Source organism: Vidua macroura, chromosome Z (genome assembly GCF_024509145.1).
Source record: "Vidua macroura isolate BioBank_ID:100142 chromosome Z, ASM2450914v1, whole genome shotgun sequence".
Lineage (NCBI taxonomy): Eukaryota > Metazoa > Chordata > Aves > Passeriformes > Viduidae > Vidua > Vidua macroura.
Window position 1 is genome coordinate 73584716 of NC_071611.1, and position 17073 is coordinate 73601788.

The following is a 17073-nucleotide window of genomic DNA, read 5'->3' on the forward strand; positions in this document are numbered from 1 at the left end:
ACTTTTAGTTTTCCATGTCTGCCGCAGCAATAGCAAAGGCCTTGCTGGCTATTTCCTACTTTTCCATTTCACAGCTTTCAAGAGCTAAAAGCTCCCTTGTGCAGAGGCACTGTGCCTTGCAGATAGCAGCCATGGAGGACTATCAAATTCCTAGGCAAACAGAGTTCTCTTGAATTAGCCCATTTTAATCTGGCCGGAGTGACTTAGCATGCCGTTGCTAAGAATGCTGATGATTTCTCCTTCAAAGAGGTGGTTGTAGATGCCAGGAGAAAGGAGGTGCTAAACGATAGGTAACGGCCTGTCCCTCATGTTTCTCTCTTGCCACAGATGACAGAAGCAGCAGCAGTCTCTGCCCCAGCTCCCTCTGCTCCTGGAGAAGAAGCCAAAGAGGAGCAAAAGGAGCAAGAGGACCACGAGCCTGCAGCTGTGGTCACAGCAGAGCCTGATGCTTCCAAGGGAGTAAGTGCCAGTTGTGGGTGGTGCTGTCTTTAGTGCAAGGCAGAGCTGCAAGTTTCTGAGCAGCCAGCACTTGCTGTTGCTGGCTGAGGATGCTGAGTGCTGGAATCCCGCAGGACGCGGCCATTTCCTGCAGGCAGGGACAGCTAGAAATTGGCCTTTGGCCTGTCACCTTCAGGCACCCAAGAGCTGGGGGCTGCGGCTCAGCTTCTGCCTGCTTGGCTCAGTGAAGCCCTGTCTCTGGGCTTCTGCAGGGCCGTGGCCAAGGGCACAGGTGCTCGTGCTGGAGGTCACGGGGCTTTCTTTGGCTGTTTTCCCTTTGTGCAAAGGTGTGTTTGGCTTGTGGAAGTGTTCTGCAGTTTTCTGGAGCAGTTCTTCGATTGTACAGTCTCTTTTGGCTTTTGATAAGCTGCAAGGAGATGATTGCGTTGTCCATGAAGCTGGGGCAGGCCATTCTTGTGGGGTGAGGCCAAAGGAAGCAAGCACCTTGTAGGGAAGGCGTCTTGCCAGGCAAAAAGCAGAAGGGGCGAGTTTCTGTGGGTGCGTTTTGGGATGAAGGCTGCAGCTTTGGAAATGGCATTAGTGGCTCGGGTGGGGGTGAAGCTGCAAGTCCTTGACTGCTGTCTTGTGTTGCTGAGAAGAGGAAGGACATCTTGGAATTGTGGCTGCTGTATTTGACGTCAAAGGGGCAAGTTTGTGGTGGGGGAGCTGCGTGGGCCCAAAGGACCCAGGGGTGCCGGTCAAGAGCAGCTGAAGGTGGGCCAGCGCGTGGCCAGGGAGCCAAGAATGCCAAGGGCGTCCTGGCCTGTGTCAGCAAGAGTGGGGCAGCAGGAGCAGGGCAGGGAGCGTCCCCCTGGGCTGGGCAGCGCTGCGGCCACAGCTGGGAGTGCTGTGCCCAGTTGTGGGCCCCTGTGAAGCAGAAAGTCCTTGAGGGGCTGGAGCGTGTGCAGAGGAGGACACGGGAGCTGGGGAAGGCTGTGGAGCGCAAGGCCAAGGAGGAGGTGCTGAGGGAGCTTTAGCCTGGACAACGGGAGGCTCGTCAGGGCCCTTCAGGCACACTTCCATAGATCCATAGAGGACAGCGCTCACCCCAAGGCCTGCTTCCCTGCCAAACCTCCCCGCTCTGCATCCATGTGCTTTAGCCACCTGAGGAGGTGACACTTCCAATTTGTGGTTTCTTGGCTTGCTAGGAGGAGAAGCCCTGCTGATTTTCTCTCTTCCCAGCAAGCAAAGATGCTTCTGCACAAGCTTTCCTGCCCTTTTCCTGCACCAAATGGGATTCTGATCCACTCTTACTTTTCCATGTCTGCCGCAGCAATAGCAAAGGCCTTGCTGGCTATTTCCTACTTTTCCATTTCACAGCTTTCAAGAGCTAAAAGCTCCCTTGTGCAGAGGCACTGTGCCTTGCAGATAGCAGCCAGGGAGGACTATCAAATTCCTAGGCAAACAGAGTTCTCTTGAATTAGCCCATTTTAATCTGGCCGGAGTGACTTAGAATGCCATTGCTAAGAAAGCTGATGATTTCTCCTTCGAAGTGGTGGTTGTAGATGCCAGGAGAAAGGAGGTGCTAAACGATAGGTAACGGCCTGTCCCTCATGTTTCTCTCTTGCCACAGGTGACAGAAGCAGCAGCTGTCTCCGCCCCGGCTCCCTCTGCTCTTGGAGAGGAAGCCAAAGAGGAGCAAAAGGAGCAAGAGGACCACGAGCCTGCAGCTGTGGTCACAGCAGAGCCTGATGGTTCCAAGAGAGTAAGTGCCAGTTGTGGGTGGTGCTGTCTTTAGTGCAAGGCAGAGCTGCAAGTTTCTGAGCAGCCAGCACTTGCTGTTGCTGGCTGAGGATGCTGAGTGCTGGAATCCCGCAGGACGCGGCCATTTCCTGCAGGCAGGGACAGCTAGAAATTGGCCTTTGGCCTGTCACCTTCAGGCACCCAAGAGCTGGGGGCTGTAGCTCAGCTTCTGCCTGCTTGGCTCAGTGAAGCTCTGTCTCTGGGCTTCTGCAGGGCCGTGGCCAAGGGCACAGGTGCTCGTGCTGGAGGTCACAGGGCTTTCTTTGGTTGTTTTCCCTTTGTGCAAAGGTGTGTTTGGCTTGTGGAAGTGTTCTGCAGTTTTCTGCAGCAGTTCTTCACTTGTACAGTCTCTTTTGGCTTTTGATAAGCTGCAAGGAGATGATTGCGTTGTCCATGAAGCTGGGGCAGGCCATTCTTGTGGGGTGAGGCCAAAGGAAGCAAGTGCCTTGTAGGGAAGGCTTCTTGCCAGGCAAAAAGCAGAAGGGGCGAGTTTCTGTGGTTGCGTTTTGGGATGAAGGCTGCAGCTTTGGAAATGGCATTAGTGCCTCGCGTGGGGGTGAAGCTGCAAGTCCTTGACTGCTGTCTTGTGTTGCTGAGAAGAGGAAGGACATCTTGGAATTGTGGGTGCTGTATTTGACGTCAAAGGGGCAAGTTTGTGGTGGGGGAGCTGCGTGGGCCCAAAGGACCCAGGGGTGCCGGTCAAGAGCAGCTGAAGGTGGGCCAGCGCGTGGCCAGGGAGCCAAGAAGGCCAAGGGCGTCCTGGCCTGTGTCAGCAAGAGTGGGGCAGCAGGAGCAGGGCAGTGAGCGTCCCCCTGGGCTGGGCAGCGCTGCGGCCACAGCTGGGAGTGCTGTGCCCAGTTGTGGGCCCCTGTGAAGCAGAAAGTCCTTGAGGGGCTGGAGCGTGTGCAGAGGAGGACACGGGAGCTGGGGAAGGCTGTGGAGTGCAAGGCCAAGGAGGAGGTGCTGAGGGAGCTTTAGCCTGGACAACGGGAGGCTCGTCAGGGCCCTTCAGGCACACTTCCATAGATCCATAGAGGACAGCGCTCACCCCAAGGCCTGCTTCCCTGCCAAACATCCCCGCTCTGCATGCCAGGGCTTTAGCCACCTGAGCAGGTGACACTTCCAATTTGTGGTTTCTTGGCTTGCTAGGAGGAGAAGCCCTGCTGATTTTCTCTCTTCCCAGCAAGCAAAGATGCTTCTGCACAAGCTTTCCTGCCCTTTTCCTGCACCAAATGGGATTCTGATCCACTCTTACTTTTCCATGTCTGCCGCAGCAATAGCAAAGGCCTTGCTGGCTATTTCCTACTTTTCCATTTCACAGCTTTCAAGAGCTAAAAGCTCCCTTGTGCAGAGGCACTGTGCCTTGCAGATAGCAGCCATGGAGGACTATCAAATTCCTAGGCAAACAGAGTTCTCTTGAATTAGCCCATTTTAATCTGGCCGGAGTGACTTAGAATGCCATTGCTAAGAATGCTGATGATTTCTCCTTCAAAGAGGTGGTTGTAGATGCCAGGAGAAAGGAGGTGCTAAACCATAGGTAACGGCCTGTCCCTCATGTTTCTCTCTTGCCACAGATGACAGAAGCAGCAGCAGTCTCTGCCCCGGCTCCCTCTGCTCCTGGAGAAGAAGCCAAAGAGGAGCAAAAGGAGCAAGACGACCACGAGCCTGCAGCTGTGGTCACAGCAGAGCCTGATGCTTCCAAGAGAGTAAGTGCCAGTTGTGGCTGGTGCTGTCTTTAGTGCAAGGCAGAGCTGCAAGTTTCTGAGCAGCCAGCACTTGCTGTTGCTGGCTGAGGATGCTGAGTGCTGGAATCCCGCAGGACGCGGCCATTTCCTGCAGGCAGGGACAGCTAGAAATTGGCCTTTGGCCTGTCACCTTGAGGCACCCAAGAGCTGGGGACTGCGGCTCAGCTTCTGCCTGCTTGGCTCAAGAAAGCTCTGTCTCTGGGCTTCTGCAGGGCCGTGGCCAAGGGCACAGGTGCTCGTGCTGGAGGTCACAGGGCTTTCTTTAGTTGTTTTCCCTTTCTGCAAAGGTGTGTTTGGCTTGTGGAAGTGTTCTGCAGTTTTCTGCAGCAGTTCTTCACTTGTACAGTCTCTTTTGGCTTTTGATAAGCTGCAAGGAGATGATTGCGTTGTCCATGAAGCTGGGGTAGGCTATTCTTGTGGGGTGAGGCCAAAGGAAGCAAGTGCCTTGTAGGGAAGGCTTCTTGCCAGGCAAAAAGCAGAAGGGGCGAGTTTCTGTGGATGCGTTTTGGGATGAAGCCTGCAGCTTTGGAAATGGCATTAGTGGCTCGGGTGGGGGTGAAGCTGCAAGTCCTTGACTGCTGTCTTGTGTTGCTGAGAAGAGGAAGGACATCTTGGAATTGTGGCTGCTGTATTTGACGTCAAAGGGGCAAGTTTGTGGTGGGGCAGCTGCGTGGGCCCAAAGGACCCAGGGGTGCCGGTCAAGAGCAGCTGAAGGTGGGCCAGCGCGTGGCCAGGGAGCCAGGAAGGCCAAGGGCGTCCTGGCCTGTGTCAGCAAGAGTGGGGCAGCAGGAGCAGGGCAGGGAGCGTCCCCCTGGGCTGGGCAGCGCTGCGGCCACAGCTGGGAGTGCTGTGCCCAGTTGTGGGCCCCTGTGAAGCAGAAAGTCCTTGAGGGGCTGGAGCGTGTGCAGAGGAGGACACGGGAGCTGGGGAAGGCTGTGGAGCGCAAGGCCAAGGAGGAGGTGCTGAGGGAGCTTTAGCCTGGACAACGGGAGGCTCGTCAGTGACCTCCAGGCAGAGTTCCATAAATCCCTGCAAGATAGTGCTCACTACAAATGCTATTTCTCCTACAAATATTATCTCACTGCATCCAAGTGTTTTTGACACTTCATTTGGTGACTCTTTCATGTTGTGGTTTCTTCCTTTGTTGGGAGGAGAAGTCCTGTTCAGTTTCTCATTTCTCAGCAAGGCAAGGCTATTTTCCTCAAACTTTTCTGTCTTTGTCCAGCACTTGTTGAGATTCTGCTCGCATTTTCTTTTGTAAGGTGACATTTTTGGAGGATGCAGTATTTTTGCATGAGATCACATTGTTTGGGGCAGCGAGATTGGTGCAGAAGGAGCTGTTCTGGTGCCAGGCCAGTCAACAGGGCCTTGCACTTCGCATTCATATTGACAGTACCTCTGCCTTTTTGCAGCCCAGGGAATCAGTAAACGTGGTGTTTGGGAACTGAGCAGGAAATCAATGCTCTTGCATTCCAGATTGTCCTCAGAGATCAGAGGAGCTGGCAGAGGCTGGGCTTTATTTCTGATTACAGCCCCTTTAGCACTCTCAGTGTCATCAAGTCCAAGAGAAGCACTTGGCCAAGCACAGATGCTGCAAGAGTGCCATTCCCAGTGCAATGCTCTGGACCTGATTGCATTCCATAAGGACCTAAATGCTCCAGATTCCCCGGGAGTGTGGTTTATTGAAGCAACAGGAGAGCAATCTCAGGATTGCTGCTGATCAGGGCAATGTCTACCAAGTGTGTGTAGCAACAGAAATGATAGGAAAGAGAGATTATAAGAGTGAGTTCTATCTTTCTCTCTCTCTCTCTCTCTCTCTCTCTCTATCTATCTATCTATCTGTCATTTGCATAATTGAATCTTCTTGGCTCTGGTCCAAAGTAGTTGGAGGTGCAAAGTTCACTTAAAGCATCCCTTTCAGGAGAGGATTAGAGACACGTTCTGTTGACCGATTCTGAGCAGGCAGAGCTGTTTCCCCCTCCAGATATGGTGGTTTTTTCCCCTCAGAGCTGTTTTCCTCCTCCAGCCTCTTCATCCTGAGGCCCCCAGTTAATTCTTTAATTTCTGCCTGTCCCAGAGAGGTGGAAGAATTCCATGTTTTAGGTGGTGAAGAGAACATGAACTCCAGAAGTGTCTCTCATAAAGGGTGAGCTCACCCAGGAAGCCACCTGCAGAGGCAGGATGGAGCTGTGGGACTGGGCTGGGTGTCAGTCACTACTGAAAGACAAACAGGACATGGCAGGAGCAGAGGGAGGCCCTCACCAGACCCCTGAGAAATGCCACACCTTCCCTGTCAGCTGCCTGAGAGGCTGTTGGAGCTTCAGCCCCAGATGGCCCCTGATTGTAGTGCCAGGGTCACTTTGGAATCTGTGCCTCCCCACGGGCAGAGAATGACCCAGGAGAGCAGCAGCACAGTGCTTTGGGAACGTGTGAGCCCATCAGTTCTTGAGTCTTAGCCCACAAATGTCCTATGGAAAGTTGAAACCCATCTTCTCTTGCTTTCTGTGCAGATCCTTCCAGAGAAAGAGCAGGAGCAGATTGCCTTATCAGAGATGCCATGCCAGACTCAGGGAGAGCTGAGAGCCCGAGAGCAGGAAGAGCAGCTCAGGCAGCAGGTGGAAGAGCCACAGGAGAATGGCCAGGTAAGCCAGACTCGCCAGGTGTCAGAGGGAAAGGGCAGGAAGAGGGGCATAAAACAGAGCTCTTGGGAGTGAGGAGGCCAGGAGTCCCAGAGGCACTGAAAGCACGGAGCCTTGGAATCTGCAGAGATCAGCACTGGGACAAGAGGGTTCCATTGGAAGCAGGTGTGGGTAGGGAAGCAGAAAGAAGTGGCTGAATAAATGTGATTTTGAGGCTGCAAGAGGAAAAAGCTGAGCCTTATGGCAGCTCCCAGTCACTTGCTCTGCATTTGTGTGTACAGAGCATCAAGGCAGAGCCACAAGCAGAGCAGCCCGAAGCTCAGAGTGCCATCACGGAAGTAAAGAAGAACCAGGAAGACACGAGAAGAATTCAAGAGGAGATGAATCTCCATCAGCAGAGGGGCGATCAACAAAACCAGGTGAGTGAAAGAGTGGCAGCCACTCCACTCATGAAAGATCCTCTCTCTTGTATTTTACAGAACTTGAAGGAACAGCTGGACACAGACTTTCAGAAAGCTCACGCTAAGATCATGGCAAGGGAGAAGAGGCAGGAGGAAGAAATTAAAATCATCAGAGAAAAACTTAATCCCCTCCCTCAGGCTCTACAAAAGCAAGTGAGTGAAAGAGGGATAGCCACTGCAGTCACCAAACTGGTGGTTTCTGCCCTTCTGGCCTTCCCAGTGCAGAGCAGCAGGGAGCGGGGTGATGCCTCTGAGTGCCATCCTGCTCTAGTGTGTATCACAGTCACTCAGAAGGACATTTCCTGGTGTGCTGAATCTCAGCTGCTGCCCTGGACAGTGGGACTTGTCCTTTGGCCTTTTGGCCAGCAGTCATCCAAATTGATTCCTGCTGGCCTGTTCCTGCTCTCCTTGTTTCTTGAGGTGTTTTTACAGGGGAAGATGGTGACCCAGATGGAGGATTGAAACAAGCTGTCTGTATCCCTTGTAAATCTGTTCTTTCCTCACAGTCAGTGACTCCTGACTGACAGGGACAAGCTGTAGTCTCTGACTGCTTTGTTCTGTTTGACTCGAGGTGCAAGTGTTGACATCTCACCGGGCAGCCGGCAAAGACTTCCGGCAAATGAGTGGCACTGAAGAGCCCCGAGGCTGGCGTGAGGCACAGGAACTGTCCCCACCAAAGGTGCTACAGGTTGGGCATGACCTGAAGATGGTGCAGGAAAAGAGGACACAGTGGGGGGAGGACGAGCACTTGAACAAGGAGCTGCAAGTGTGTCTGTAGCCCTTGGAGGGGGAAAGGAATCCTTGAGAGGAAGTAGAATGGGCATTGTGGCAGTGATCCTTCAGAAAATCCATGAAAATGGACCATGAATCTGGCTATCCACTCGAGTAGAACTAGCCTTTGGTTTTGACCCATCCAGTCTGAGAAGTGGACATCAGAAAAAACCCACTTAAGAGCGCTTCATGTTGCTGACAGCACCTTCCTAAGGGCTTGCATTTGAAATGGAATCTCAGGCTAATCTCTGCCAGCCACCTTTCTGACATAAACTCATTTCTTGTCCCAGATCTACAAGGGCTTTGTCACCAAACCTGCTGCAGCAACAGCATGGTCTAAAGGAGCTTTTGCTCCCCAACCTGAGAAGCGGAGCCGGGGCGGTTTGTTCATCTCCAGTGCTGACCCAGCTGCTGCTCAGCAACAGGAGATCAAGGATGACTCCCTGGAGCTACTGAGTACGTCTGCTGTATTTCTTGTCTGAGGGACAGTCTATTGTGTGCAGGTGTCAACATAGCTGTACCAAATGCTTTTCCTGAGTTTGGTGTCCCAGGGACATTTAGAGACATTTCCCCACAGGAACTGCTGTAGAAAAGCAGTCTCTGTGCTGGCCACCTGTGCTGCAGAGCTGTCTGCCTGGTTGTTGTTGTTACCCAGCCGAACACAAAGGGTTCAAAGCTCCAGGCTCTGGGTCTGCCTTTTGAATCTCCTGGAAGCTGAGATATCTGCTTTAAAGTGAGCATCTTGCATTTTGTTTCCCTCAGGGAAAATAGTGAACATGGAAAATCCTGTGATGAAATACACTGAACTGGAATATATTGGCAGAGGGTGAGTCCAACCACAGTTACTTCTACATAACCATGGGCCAGGTGTTTTTCTGGTGGAATATCTATGCAGTGTGAAGTCAGAACAGCTGCAAACAGACATCTATCCCCATGTTCAGACACTGGGGATAGATTGTCCCATCTCTCAGTGCTGCTCTGAATTTGTGAGTGTGCCCAGAAGGCATTGGCAGAGACACCTCCATGCTGCCAAGTTCTTGCCGGCAGCAAGGAACAGGACCTGGAAAATCTCCTTGTCTCTCAAGTGTGGGACAGTTCTGTGTTAATTTCCTGAGCATTTTTGTATATCTCCAAATCATACAGCCACACTAATAAAAGGGGAAGAAACTTGCTTGCCTGAAAGAGCAAGATACTCCCTGATAGCTGTCAGATAACAGTTCTCAGGAACATTTCTTTCCAAGAGATTGCTGAAGGAAATACTCCATGGTCAGGACAAAACCTGCACAGTTTAGAACCTGAAACCCAAGGTGAAAGAAGGAGCTCTCCTTAGGAGCTGAGGCAGTAAACAGCAACGCTTCAGGGACAGGCCCAGTGCCCATGCACTTGAGAGGAAAATGCATCATCTGCCTTCGGGCAGAGCCCGCCTGCATCCGGCAGGTTTTAGGCATTTGCAGCAGAGATCTCCTCTGTGGGCTGGCTTTCACTGCAAGATCTAAATGTCTTCTCCTTTCTTTGCTGCTTTTTTGTTTCTAGGACTTTTGGAGATGTTTGCAGAGCACTTGACAATGCCACAGGAGAGCAGGTAAATGTCAACAAATCCCGCAGGTCCTCTGGTGTGAGCAGCTGTGGCTGGAGCTTTGAGTAGAGGTGTGCAGAAAAGGCACAAGAAGCACAGACTGCTACCAGCCTGCAAAATACATTTGGGACAGTCTTTGTCCTTCTCAGCTGCCAGAAGGAAGGCAAGGAGGGCAACAGTTCCTTTCAGAGAAGGATGTGCTCATTTGCTCTCCATTGCTAAAACAAAGGTGGTGCCTTTGAGCATCTCACTGCTCTTTGGGGCTACGGCTTCAGAGTCCTGAATTCTCACTTCTGCTTGCCAGCAAATGCATCTGAAAGTTACTGGTAGTTCCTTAGCCACCTGCAGTGCTGCACTGGAGAACTGCACGTAGGGAGAGATCTGCACAGCATCCCTAAAAGCCCTAAGTCCTGCCCATAGCCCGAGATGTATCCACAGAGTATTAAGGCATGGATTACTTCTTCTGAATCCCAGACAAAGCAGCAGGGAGTGTGCTCAGAGCTTTGTGGGTGATAGTTGAGACACCACAGTTACCAAGTGGACAAGGCAAAACCTCAGTGGCCACGTGTCCTGTAAGTGGCCTCCAAGGGAGCAGAGAAATGGGCTGTTGCAATGTCAGTTCCTAATTACTGCAATGCCCAATCACAAGGCAGTTTGGCACAGCTCGGCTGTGGCATTGCAAAAGCACTCGCTCCATGTGCCTTGTGGTCTTGTGCCGCCAACTTCTCAAGTTACTCATTTTCAATGTCATTTTAGGTGGCCATAAAGAAAATAAATCTCCAAGGACCGAGGAAGAAGGAACTAAAAGTCAATGAACTTATGCTCATGAAGACAAATAAGAATCCCAACCTGGTCAACTATTTAGACAGGTGAGTTGTTGTGAATGTTTGTTTACATATTGCAAACATGCATGGTAAAATTCCACTTTGTTCACTGGCAGAAAATAGAGCTGTAATTATTGGTTAATTATTATTGCTCTGCTCATCTCCAGTGGATGGGAAGAGAGTGCATCTTGTCTGCATGAGTCTTCCCTGGTACACAGAGTTTGAAGATTATTCAAAAACCTGCATCAGTCATATCTTACTGAATCAATAGCCTGTAAGTTCACAGCCACCACATTGTTTTGGGGCTTGGTTTTTTTCAAGAGTCCTCTTACGTCCAGATAAACTAACATGGATTTCCCTTGGATTGCGTCCCCTCTTTTCCATTGCTTTGCATGCCAGGAAGACTAGGTGCTTATTTCCAGAAACACACAGTTTGACAGGTTTTTGATCTGTTCCTAACCTGCAGTTTTTACTTGCTGGCAATTGAAGACATCTCCTTTTTTCACAGCTGTGCCTTTCTTCTTGAGACAGATTGCAAACAATGCACAGCCTAGAGGGAATATCTATTCCTTTCATTCTGTCCTTGTCACAAAGGGACTTGGAAACAATAGTCAATCAAGAAAACAACCTAGCCATGCATGTTTATCTCCATGCTCTTGTTTCCTTCTTTCAGCTACCTTGTGGATGGGCAGCTCTGGCTGGTCATGGAGTACATGGACGGAGGCACTCTGAGCGATGTCATCAGCGAGACCTACCTGTCTGAAGACGAGATGGCAGCCATCAGTCGGGAGGTCAGCAATCCCACCTGTGCTGCCCAGGGCTTGGGCAGGATTGTCTGGGAAACAGGGCTCCAACCTGGAGTGATTTCTTGTGCCAAGCTTTGTTTCTGTGTTGCTGGTATGCTATGGGCAAGTAAAAGCCTCTCAAGTGAAATGCCTGCCAGTGCCCCTGCACTCACAGCAGTTAGTTCTTGTACTCATATCTCCTACTGTTGTATTCTCACTCTGTCTCTTGGATTTGTATTTGCTGTTCTCCACCTTGCTTCCCTAAACTTTCATCTCCAGCCTGTCTGCACTGCATTCCTTGCCTGTAAAAGCAAAGGTGCTGGTGGCAGCATTTGAAATGATCAGCAAAATAAAAAGAGAGACTCATTTCTCATAGTCCTCAACTGGAAAAGGACAGTAGTGCAGCCAAAATGCTCTTTGCTTCAGGAAGGTGACTGTTGTGATACTTCCAAGTCTGTGCTGAGGCCAGCAACAAAACCTTTGTCATGCAGCCTCCCACCCCAAAGTGATCCACTTCACACCAAAGGGAGGGACTTTCTCTTCCTTGGCAAAACCCCTCACTTGTCCTCTGCATGGAGAAAGCACATCCACAGCAGCAGCAGCCATGCTGGCTGGTTTGCAGGGGACAGTCTACAACAACAGCAGCTGCTGTTGCTTTTTCAAAAGCTGACATGCCTTTTCCTTAGAAAGGTCCTGCTCTGCAAGTGGTGGAGCAGCAAGCTCTTCCTCGCAATGGCACTGTGTTCTGCCATTACTCACCATTCCCCTGCAGAGGGAATCTTTTAGAGCTGTTTCCTTTCTTGTGTAATGAAATCACATCACTAATTTTTGCCCTCCTGTTTCTGTTTTCTCTCTCAGTGCCTGCAAGGCCTGGATTTTCTTCACTCGAACCACGTGATCCACCGAGATGTGAAGAGCAGCAACATCCTTCTCAGAACCGATGGCTCTGTCAAGCTGGGTCAGTGTATTCTTGGTCAGGTGCAGCATTCCAGGGATGTGGGCTGTGGGGCTGCTTTGAGTGACTGCCAGCTCCCCAAAAATGGTGCTGGTGGCAGTGCAGGGCCCCCCACTGTGAGCTGATGACACAGTTGCAACGTGCACAGAGGTATAAGGAACCACGAGAAGTCAAGAGTGGCATTGCTCTGTGTGTGTCTCTTCCAGAGGGAGGGAGCTACAATGTAAAGCTTCAGGGGAATGAAGGCCACTGCTGTGAGCAGCTTAAAACAACTGGGGTTTTTTTGGAAGTGGTCAATTCCATACTTCCTTGTCTAAAGCCCTGAGGAAACAGAGCGTGGACAGTTCTCCAGGAGACTCAACAGCACATTCTTAGACTGAGAGTGGGGAATTCTTTTGCTTGATTTCCTAACTTGAGCTGGCTTTCATGGTATGTTTTTTTCTCCACAGTTGACTCTGGCCCCTTTGCTCAGCTCACCCCTGAGCAGAGTCGACAGAGCTCAGTGGCCAGCATTTCTGGGTGGATGGCGCCTGAAGTGGTGACAGGTCAACCATATGGCCCCAAAGTGGACATATGGTTTTTTGGAATCGTGGGCATCGAAATGGTGGAACGAGAAGTCCCTTACCGGAATAAAACTGTTTCGGTAAGGTGCAAATACTCACTGATCCTGCTTGTCTTTCTCACCTGTCCCATGGTCAGTGTGCCATTGGACAAAATCCCATTGCCATCTGCTGGCACCACTTCCACCAAGGTCCCCTTCTAAAAATGTCCCTGCAGCACATCAGCATCTGCTGTCGATTTGGTTGCATCAGAAGGGAAGAGGAAGGTAACCAGTTCAGAAACCTAACCAGTTCAGAAACCTGGAATTTTGGCCTCCAGCCATGCCTGAAATTTCTCATTTGCTTTTTGAAGCCTGCTGGAGCTCTGTCTCTGAAGGACAAGAATTTTTCAGTGGAGAGGTTAGACATGTGGTAAATAGCCTGAGAAATGGAGGTTAGACCTTCCCAGTTTCAATTTTATAGAAAAAGAAAAAGAAAAAGAAAAAGAAAAAGAAAAAGAAAAAGAAAAAGAAAAAGAAAAAGAAAAAGAAAAAGAAAAAGAAAAAGAAAAAGAAAAAGAAAAAGAAAAAGAAAGGAAAAAGAGAAACAACCACCAAAGCTATGCCCAAGTAGTTTTGTCTAGGAGCGATGATGGGTAGGACCGTCAGGGTGGACAGAAACGAGAGATCTTTGAAGCCAGGTCTTGGAACTTTTGGTTTATTGCAAAGGGCGTGGCTGCAGGGGCCCTGTTTGGAGCTGCCAGCCACAGCTCGGAGCAGGCCCAAAAGAGGAGCCCAAAAGAGAGACCTGAAAGAGCGAGGAAGTTCTGGTTACAGCCCAATAAATCTTCTTCTGTGCTGAATATTCTAATTGTCACTAACCAATCTAGTACAAAAGACAGATCCTATAGCATTTACCTACAGCCTATAGGAATAATTACATTACCATACTGTGTTACATTTTAAACCTTAAAAACTACTCTTTGCACCCTGAAGGGGATTGCCTTCAGCCAGCCATACCATTGTTTTCCAGTTGCTCAGTAACTAAGGCTAGTAACTATCTCAAAGCTTACTTTCATTTCAATCTCGCTTATAGTTTCCATATTCTAAAAATCTTTTGCCAGATTAGAACGTTTTCCTGTTTCATCTTCCCCAACAGTTTTGCTTTCTTGTTCTTTTTTTAACCACAGCACATCAATTTTCCTCCAAACTGTAGCATCTTTTCCCAATCCTGTTGGCCTTCAAAACTTTCAGGCTTTCAAATCATCTGTACATTGTTCAGTCTTGCGTGTGGGTGGCCTGGATAAGTTTAGGATGTGTTTTTCTCCGACTGCAGTTAGAATTGTACACTAAACTCTTGGCTGTTTCTGGGTACTTTAACAAGTTGATGAGCTTGCAGCCAGGTGCCCAGGGCTGGGATCCAACGTGGGCGGTTGACGCCGGTGCTGTGTTCCTTTACCACAGGAGCAGGGCCATCCCTGGCTTGCACAGTTCTAAGGACAGTGAGGACTCCAGCTCCCCACCATGTCCAGTGGCTGAGCACAGCTGCAGAGAGACAGGATAAAACCCTCTTTGTGACCTCTGGGGGTGTGGGAAAAGGAAAGAAAGCTGCCATAATTATTTATACTCAAGGGGAGTGTGTTTGCTGTTTCAGGCTTGGAAATTTTCCTCTGGCTTGAAGAGGATAGTCTTTTTGGTCACCATCTATTTCAGTGCCACCAGCACAGAGCTGTTAGTATTGTGATAGGCATTTTTATGGAGACCAGGCCACAGCCTGGTGCCATGGAGAGCCAGCCAAAACCTCCCATTTCTTACCCAACACTTTCTGCGATGGGGACACCATTAATGCATTGATTGAGTATCCAAATGAGCAGAGGGTGACCATAGGGATGGCACTTCTTCTGATTTGACCTTGAAAAGTTTTCCTTTTGCCACATAAAGAAGCTGAAACTTGCAGCTGAGAGACAGAGCTGCAGGTGGCTCCTGTGTGCCCAAGCAGGCATTTTCATCCCAATACATTTGTGCAGGCATCTTAAACTGTCTGTGTTGAATATGAGATTCCAAATGTTTGTTTCCTTACCTGAGGAATACCTGGCAGGTTTCCTTTCTTGCCTTCCACGTACTGCTGTTTTCTAGAAGAGGACAAGAAGCTCGATGAGTTTTGGTTTATGACCACTGTGCTTAAGGGACCAACAAGCACTGCAGAGATGCCTTTCATGTACTAATCCTTGGAAATAATAGAGTTAGTTAGTGTAGCAGAGTCCGTCTTCTCAAAAGCCTGTCAAGCTGGTGCGAATCCTCTGAGAAGGAAACATGCTTTGCTGATGTAGTTCCCACTAACTAGGTCAGTCAATGAAATCAGCTGCCAAGGCAAGATCTGCTGAATGCTGGAAAAGCTGTGGCTGCATTGGGCTTTGGGTTTTTGGTTGGTAAAGAAAAGTCATCTCTGGGTCTCTGCCAGGGCAGAAACTGCCCTGCAGAGTGGAGCTTAAACAATGGGATCTGAGAGAGCACTTACAGATGGGAAAGAAGCAGCTGGAGCCTTATGTTTCCTTTTCCTGCAGGCTCAACTCCTGATAGCCAGAGGAGGGAGACCAAAGCTGCGGCAGCCCAACCGATGCTCGTCTTGCCTGCGTGACTTCCTGAGCTGCTGCCTGCAGACAGACGAGGCACGGCGCTGGTCTGCCAAGGATCTCCTGCAGGTAAAATGCAAAGGGGCTGCAGGTGAAAGAGTGTCTGAGGGATGGGCTCCTCCTCCAGTGAGGTCCAAGGCATCAGATGAGCCCCCGTTCCTCCTCACCTCCACTCTTGGTGCTGTTCAAATGAAAACAGTGAAGAATCCTAGACTGGGCTGGGCTGGCAGGGCCCTGTGAAGGTCATCTGGTCCAAGTGTCCTGCAATGAGCAGGGACATCTTCAAAGAGATCAGATTGCTCAGAGCCCTTTCCCACCTGACCTGGAATACCTGCAGGGATGGGGCACCTACAAGCTCTTGGGACAACCTGTGCCGGTGTTGCACCATGCTCTGAGTAAACAAGTTCTTCCTCAGACTTACTCTGACTTGATCCCCATTTTGTTTAAAAATATTTGCCCACATTCTATTGTTAACTGGCCCTGATAAAAAAGATGTCCTCCACTTTCTTCAAAGCCACTCTGAAGTCTTGGAAAGTGGCAATAAGGTCTCCCTGGGGCCTGTTCTTCACAAAGCTGAATAACTCCACCTCTCTCCGCATTTCCTGAGAAGACAGGTGCTCTGTTTTCTGGCTGTTTCTGGAACCCAAGGAAGCCAGTCCCGGCAGAGCAGTCTGGAGAGATTTGGCTGTGGGCAGGAGGGGCTGTGGGGGGCTCACTGTGAGCCTCTGAGGGGCCCTGGTTTCTGCCCCCCACCCCACCCTTAGAGGTTTCTGGCACGCAGACAGGGGCAGCTGAGAGGGACTTGTCCCAGCCCCATCTGCTGCCTGGCACGCTCAGGCAGAGGGGAACTGGCCCAGGCTTACTGCCAGCCTGTGTGGCAGAGAGGGAACTGCAGCAGCCAGCGCCACTCGGCTGGCCCTGCTGGGAAGGAAGGTGCCATCCAGCACAGGAGGGGCAGGGCATGGAAAGGTAGACACTGCTCTGTCTCCCTGTGGAAATTAGCACGGTGCCTGTCTCTCAAAGACAGGGACCTATGTGGGTCACTGGAGTTTCCTGAAAGGAAGAAACCCCAGGGACAGAAAGCACCATTTCTAGAGCACTGGCAGGGCAAAAATCCCAGCTAGATGGAGAAACCAGAATAAAGGGATAAGTGGGATTCTGGGCCAGGTTTGCCTGTGATGGCAAGGTCCTGCACAGGATGACAGGGGAGCAGATGTCCCCGTCACTCCTCTTTCTGGGTCTTTCTAAGTACCAGAGGAATCCTGATTGAGTCTGTGAAGCACTGAGCTTGGAAAGTCATGGTTCACTGTTCTTTTTTTTTTTTTCTCCCTATGGACAGCATCCATTTGTAACATCAGCCAAGCCAGCGTCCACCCTGGTACCACTCATCAACTCAGTGAAGAAGGAGAAGAAGAAGAAGACAAGAATCTAACAGTCAAGATATTATCTCCATAACCAAGTTAGAGTAGGATTGTAGAGTAGGACTCTAAAGTAGGATTATTGAGTTGTTTTGTAGTATAGGTTTATAGAGTAGGATTGGAATTAAATAAAGTTTCTGAAGCATCAACTCATTTGGCAGATTCCCCTCCTTCTGACCCCTTCAGAAAACTCAACATTTCCTTCTGAATTGCCAGGTGTTTTTGATTGGTGCTAAGACACGCTTATGGCTTCTTTGGTATGGTTTGTAAGTGGAGAAGGCTCTTCTTCATTCATCCTCTCCAGACCACACTGCCTTTGGAATACGGCCCACTGGTCCCTTTTGGCACATCTGGGGCACTTCTAGTTGAGGCAGAAATGGCAATGGCATTAGCAGGAAAAACCAAAGGGGGAGAGGGGAAGCCAAACCATCCTGTGCTGATGCAGGCCTTCAGCTGTGACTCGAGAGCATTTGGGCGCCTGCCACTT

General features: G+C 50.3%; 1 protein-coding gene across 2 annotated transcripts; it reads left to right on the top strand.

The window, feature by feature from the left end:
• The first annotated feature begins 2112 nt into the window (after positions 1 to 2112).
• LOC128821492 (serine/threonine-protein kinase PAK 3-like) lies at positions 2113 to 16749 on the top strand. 2 transcript variants are annotated; one of them, XM_054002620.1, is made up of 9 exons: positions 2113 to 2203; positions 3816 to 3947; positions 6497 to 6628; positions 6907 to 7239; positions 10190 to 10302; positions 10931 to 11048; positions 11901 to 12640; positions 15100 to 15237; positions 16508 to 16748. In XM_054002620.1, exons 2-7 carry the CDS (start codon positions 3816 to 3818, stop codon positions 12120 to 12122), a joined length of 1050 nt encoding a protein of 349 aa, XP_053858595.1. In that variant the 5' UTR covers positions 2113 to 2203; the 3' UTR covers positions 12123 to 12640; positions 15100 to 15237; positions 16508 to 16748. The 2 variants fall into 2 exon arrangements, with proteins under 2 accessions (XP_053858595.1, XP_053858597.1); XM_054002622.1 differs by lacking the exons at positions 2113 to 2203; positions 3816 to 3947; positions 6497 to 6628; positions 6907 to 7239 and adding exons at positions 7628 to 7852; positions 8148 to 8313; positions 8620 to 8683; positions 9391 to 9439 and having other exon boundaries at positions 16508 to 16749.
• The last annotated feature ends 324 nt before the right edge of the window (positions 16750 to 17073 follow it).

What these genes read in the sequence shown, in the direction of transcription:
- LOC128821492 (XM_054002620.1), top strand. Translation starts at nt 3,816, where the DNA reads ATGACAGAAGCAGCAGCAGTCTCTGCCCCGGCTCCCTCTGCTCCTGGA. An exon ending in CTCAGGCTCTACAAAAGCAA is followed by an intron (nt 7,240 to 10,189) that starts GTGAGTGAAAGA and finishes ATGTCATTTTAG; the next exon opens with GTGGCCATAAAGAAAATAAA. An exon ending in TGGCAGCCATCAGTCGGGAG is followed by an intron (nt 11,049 to 11,900) that starts GTCAGCAATCCC and finishes TTTCTCTCTCAG; the next exon opens with TGCCTGCAAGGCCTGGATTT.